At 32.3% G+C, this 5,335-nt stretch overlaps 1 protein-coding gene across 2 annotated transcripts; it reads left to right on the top strand.

Annotated features, from left to right (window-relative positions):
• Positions 1–303: 303 nt before the first annotated feature.
• On the top strand, positions 304–4,843 carry LOC131648112 (secretory carrier-associated membrane protein 1-like). 2 transcript variants are annotated; one of them, XM_058917902.1, is made up of 13 exons: positions 304–614; positions 1,329–1,394; positions 1,701–1,805; positions 1,906–1,968; positions 2,145–2,178; positions 2,259–2,381; positions 3,505–3,567; positions 3,656–3,749; positions 3,833–3,878; positions 3,978–4,045; positions 4,147–4,195; positions 4,309–4,374; positions 4,459–4,843. In XM_058917902.1, the coding sequence occupies exons 1-13, from the start codon at positions 576–578 to the stop codon at positions 4,543–4,545; spliced, it is 903 nt and encodes a 300-aa protein (XP_058773885.1). In that variant the 5' UTR covers positions 304–575; the 3' UTR covers positions 4,546–4,843. The 2 variants fall into 2 exon arrangements, with proteins under 2 accessions (XP_058773885.1, XP_058773884.1); XM_058917901.1 differs by having other exon boundaries at positions 304–629.
• The last annotated feature ends 492 nt before the right edge of the window (positions 4,844–5,335 follow it).

Below are 5,335 nucleotides of genomic sequence, written 5' to 3'. Positions count from 1 at the left end.
CAGCAAAATACATTTTTTCTACAATTTTTTTACTACTTTCCCGTAATTATCATTAATTAAACTAAATAAATAAAAAGAGAAGGAGTGTATATTGTTAATGTAATTATACGGCTGACATCCAATATGAAAATTAAGTATTTTACATTTATTTTTAAAATATGATTAATTATTCCAACTGTATTTTTAAATATAACTAATTAGATCTATATGTAAAAGAAGTTTAACATAATTTAAAATAAAATATTTTGATAAAATGAAATTGATATAACAATAATAGTAGCACTTACCCTTATGAGAAACAAACAAATGCTCGCAACACAGCATAACAACATGCATGAAAATTTTGCTCCCATCCATCCGTGATTTCTCTTCAGTTAGTTCGCATTCACATTCCATTTGCAAGGCCACCCTCTCTCTCTCCCACAACAAACAAATCCATTCTTCCCTTCTTTTTTTCCATCATTTTCCAATCTCAAAATCAAAATTCCAGCATTATTCATTTTCATTCTCTTAATCTTCATCTCAGATTTCTCTCTCAGATCCCCGTCTACGTAGTTTTTTCTTAATCAAATCCCATGACTACCTTCGAAACCAATCCCTTCGCCGAAGATGAGGTGAATCCTTTTGCTGTAAGTTTCTCATCGCATTTTCTCCGATTACTTGTTTTGCATTGCAACCGCTTTGGATTTTCGTATTTTACATCATTGATGAATCAATCGAATCAATCAAAATATTCCTAACGTTGCTAATTCAATAGAAAGGTGCTTCCGGTATATAGCTGCGCCAACAATTTTACATATTGTTACAAGTTAGAACAATGCATCTTTGTGAATTAACCTACCGTCATCATTCTCTGATTAATCATTTATTCGTTTGTTAAAATGTATTTTATTTTTGCATGAGAAAAAAATGTTTATTGCACGCAAGATTTAACATGAATGCCGATTTTTATACTTCATTTTATATAAATCTCCTTTTGTAGAAGTTCAACATCAACACTTGTTTGTTCTTGATTTGATACAGTCTGTGCGCTTTTTTAATATATATCTGGTTTGAGCTAGTATAGAGAAAACATGTCTAGATGAGATGAAAATAATCAAACTATTATAAGTAGTTGAAAACTTATTAAAACTCTGATATTAATGAGTTGGATAGAAATGTCACTTTTAGTAAGTATTATGACGTAATTAGATCATATAATTAAGTTAGTGTGGTAAGCTGATATAATTAAGTTAGTGACGTAATTAGATTCATAATACAGTATGGTTCATAGTTGATTTCTTGTTTTTTAGAGTCTCTTAATTTTGCATTCTGATTAACAATGTTAGGATGGAGGTGCTAAAGGAAAAGCTTCAGGGCAACCAAACTATGGTGGTGGGGCATTCTACACTACTGTAAGCTCTCTTATTCACCTCACTTCTATCATTGTATATATCAGCTTACAGAACTTTATTTAATCATATCATGACAATGGACGCACCAACATGTTTTAACATTTGATATGTATCCTATGTATGTGTTGCATATTGTTTATACAATCTTAAACTGGAATAATATCTAGAACTAGAAGAATTGATGTTTTTATTTGCTTACACTTATTCAGTTAGTCCCCCATTGTAATTAAGTTAAATCTTGGTATCTCCTTTATCTTTCATTAATTATTACATTCCTACATAACTCACCCCTTAATAATTTTACAGAACCCAGGAAGTGTTTCCCCTGCAACCTCGACAAAGCTCACACCCCTTCCTCATGAACCTCATGATCGTGGGGCAACTGTTGACATTCCTCTTGATATGCCAAAGGTAGAGACTGTATTATCAAAATGTGGAAGTAAATGTCAAAGTTATGATGCCAAAGTGTTGTTGAAGACAAATATTTAACTACATATTTTTCTAACTTTAGGAACTCAAAGCAAGGGAAAAAGAACTTCAAGCTAGAGAGGCTGAATTGAAAAGAAGGGAACAGGTAATTCATCCTGATCTAAATGAGTAATACTTTAGTTCAACTTTTAGTTTATAAGCTGAATTAGTAGTCATATCAATACCATCAATTTTAAATCTGTTCACTTTTTTCTATCTTGACTTTTGTGTAAATGATCTTTATATCAATTAGGCAACTCATGATCTTGTGACGTTTTGCAGGAGCTAAAAAGAAAGGAAGATGCTATATCACGAGGTATTTTAAGTTCATCTATACTGATAGAATCCAACAGGAATAATGTCTTCATTTTAGTGGTTCACATTTTTGTTTTGCAGCTGGAATAGTCATAGAGGAAAAAAATTGGCCACCTTTTTTCCCTCTCATTCATCATGACATCGCAGCTGAAATACCAATTCATCTTCAGACAATCCAGTATTTTGCATTTGCAACATGGTTGGGTACGTTGGTTCTTTTTTGTTATTTAAACTTATAAGGTTGCGTTTAAGTGACAAGTAAATGTATGTTTTATGATACTTAGACAAAAAAGCAGTTTCATATTCTTGTTGTATTCATGTGTATGCTCCAAACCATAACTGAAATTGGAAAGTATTTGAAACTTGAAGTACTCAATCCTTTTGCTTCATGTGTGCCTTAATAAGTTTAGTATCTTTTTTAAGGTAGTTTAGTATCTTTGGCATAAGCTTAATTGTTATATACTAGTAAATAAAATACCTATACATTTTATTTTAGCATTTGAAATCCTTTCTTTTCAACTATTTAAAATCGCTACTTCCTTTGTTTTTCTGATATGAGATCCTACTTAAAAGTAATATTTAAAGCATGGAAAGGTGGAAGTTCCATATTTCCTTAAAAGTGAAAGTAAACAGTAGTCCTATGTGTCATGATTGTGAAGAAAACAATCATGAACATATCTCGAATTCATTACTACCATTAGATTTCCTATTTGTTGGAATAAATGTGTGGATAAAAATGAAAAATATCTTGCTACAAATACAATTCTCCTGTCGTGGTGTTTTTATGAGTACTTTTTTTCCGTGACAAATAGCATTTTTCTGAGTATATTTCTAAATACATGCATATGGTCATTTTTTCACTCCCATGATAATGTTTTATGGCTATATGAGATATCATACTCTACATAATCCATGACAGAAAAGAAAACTACAAATGATGTTGCATCTTGTCCATCATATGCTAAAACCTTCTGCCCAACATAAACATAAAATACCCTGCACGCCTTCCTGTTGAACCTTACATGGGCAAGTTTGCTTTAGTAAATTTCATAACAGTGCTAAAGACTTCTAAAAATCATGTCTTTTTTTGTAACTTTAAACAAAAGTACAAGAGAAGGAGATGTCTTCTTTTCTTTTATTCTTTTTCTGGTGGGGACATGTATCTTTCATCCTTTTGCATTCTATGAAAATCAAATAGAATTACAAAATGTACCCTCCTCCCTTTTTGCAAAAGTTTCTTGCTTAAAATTTTAAATATCCTTCTATGAGAATTTTTCCTACTTTAATTATTGCGTATCTTGATTTTAAATTTTGTAACAATCCGCAGGTTTGATTTTATGTCTTACTTTTAATATTGCTGCTGTTACAGTAGCTTGGCTCAAAGGAGAAGGTTTGTATTATATCTTACTTCCCATCAATGAATTCTAGTAGACATGCAACCATGCGAATTGTTAACACAAACTTGTTTTACATTGTAGGTCTATCAATATGGTTTCTTGCTATCATATACTTTATCTCCGGTGTTCCAGGATCCTATGTGATGTGGTATCGCCCTCTTTATCGTGCTACAAGGTAGTTTTCATCTGATTAAATCCAATTTTACTGGTTTTGGCATGTTTTTGTTTTATAACTATGCGCCATCTCCTGTGTTACAGAACGGACAGTGCTCTAAAGTTTGGCTGGTTTTTCTTGTGTTACTCGGCAAGTTATATATATATTTTTCAAGCAGTAACCATCAATTATGTTCTTATTTTGCTAAGTGCTCTTTTTACTTATTTATTCCTCATTGTCTCCAAACAGTTCCACATTATGTTTTGTGTTCTGGCTGCAGTTGCACCTCCAATTATCTTCAAAGGAAAATCTCTCACGTGAGTTCCCTTCAAATGTCTCACATGCACATTATCATTATCTCATTATTTTTGCTTCTAATTGTGCCTGTTACTCAAATTAATGCTTATGTTGTGAACAGAGGTATTCTGCCTGCAATTGAGGTGCTGACCTACAATCCAGTGGTTGGGGTATGTCCCAACATACATTTGATAAGTTTATCCCAGAAGGAAGTTTTATTTTCATGTCATGTAATGATTATAATTTCAATGATATTAACTGTAATACTTGTGCTGAATTTCAGATACTCTACTTAGTTGGGTTTGCTTTTTTCGCCGTTGAATCACTACTAAGCATATGGGTTATTCAGGTTTCTTTTAATAATCAAACATAACATATGTATTCTCTTGATTTACATCAACTTTCTTGTTTAATTGTTGGTTTATAATTGCAGCAAGTATACATGTACTTTCGCGGCAGTGGGAAAGCTGCACAGATGAAACGGGAGGCTGCAAGGGGGGCCATGATGACAGCTCTATGAGACTATGACAGATTGGGGTGATAAAAAAAAGGTGGAAAGTGGCACTTGCAAATGTCTACCCTATTATAGTGATACCACACCATATTTTTGTTTCCTTCAGTTCAGTTACTTACACCTTTAGTATTGGTTGTTTGTTCCTTAGGTTTTTTTGGCCAAAGTTTTATATCAAAGAAGATTATGATAGAAATTGTAGTTGTTCATACATAGGCTACTCTTCCTTGATACATAACTTGTTTCATAGAATGTTGTTTGTATAAATACTATGGACAATGGGACTGCCATTTTCTACCTTTGAGGAAGGAAGGATAATTTTCTCTATCTCTTCTATATTATTGTCTCTCTCATTATCTATCATTTATCATTTATCTTTTTCTCTCATAAAATACATTTGAACTTAGTAAAGTTATCCTACATTACTTGCCACAAAGATAGAAGATCCCATAAAGATAGAAGATCAATTATCTTTAAGATGAGAAAGGCAAAGAGAGATTTTCTCTTTATGTCTCTCCTACATCACTATCCCTTTCATCTTATTTATCATTTCTCTTTCATATTTCTCTCTTACAAATGTACAAAAGTTACCTTACCTTTCCCAGCAAGTAAGCTCATAGAAGATTTATTGTAGAAACAATATTCAATAGCCTAGCAGTGTAAATATTCAAGATTCTAACATAATATGAGATGAGCTTGGTAATGATCTTGTAGCATCATCCAACTTCATCAATCTGGTGGTCACAACCGCACCACCACAAGGAGTGTCGCTCATCTATGAGAAACTTAATGGTGAAAA

The sequence above is a fragment of the Vicia villosa genome, linkage group LG2, assembly GCF_029867415.1.
Source record: "Vicia villosa cultivar HV-30 ecotype Madison, WI linkage group LG2, Vvil1.0, whole genome shotgun sequence".
In the NCBI taxonomy this organism is placed as follows: domain Eukaryota; kingdom Viridiplantae; phylum Streptophyta; class Magnoliopsida; order Fabales; family Fabaceae; genus Vicia; species Vicia villosa.
This window is presented reverse-complemented; position numbering and strand designations above follow the sequence as displayed.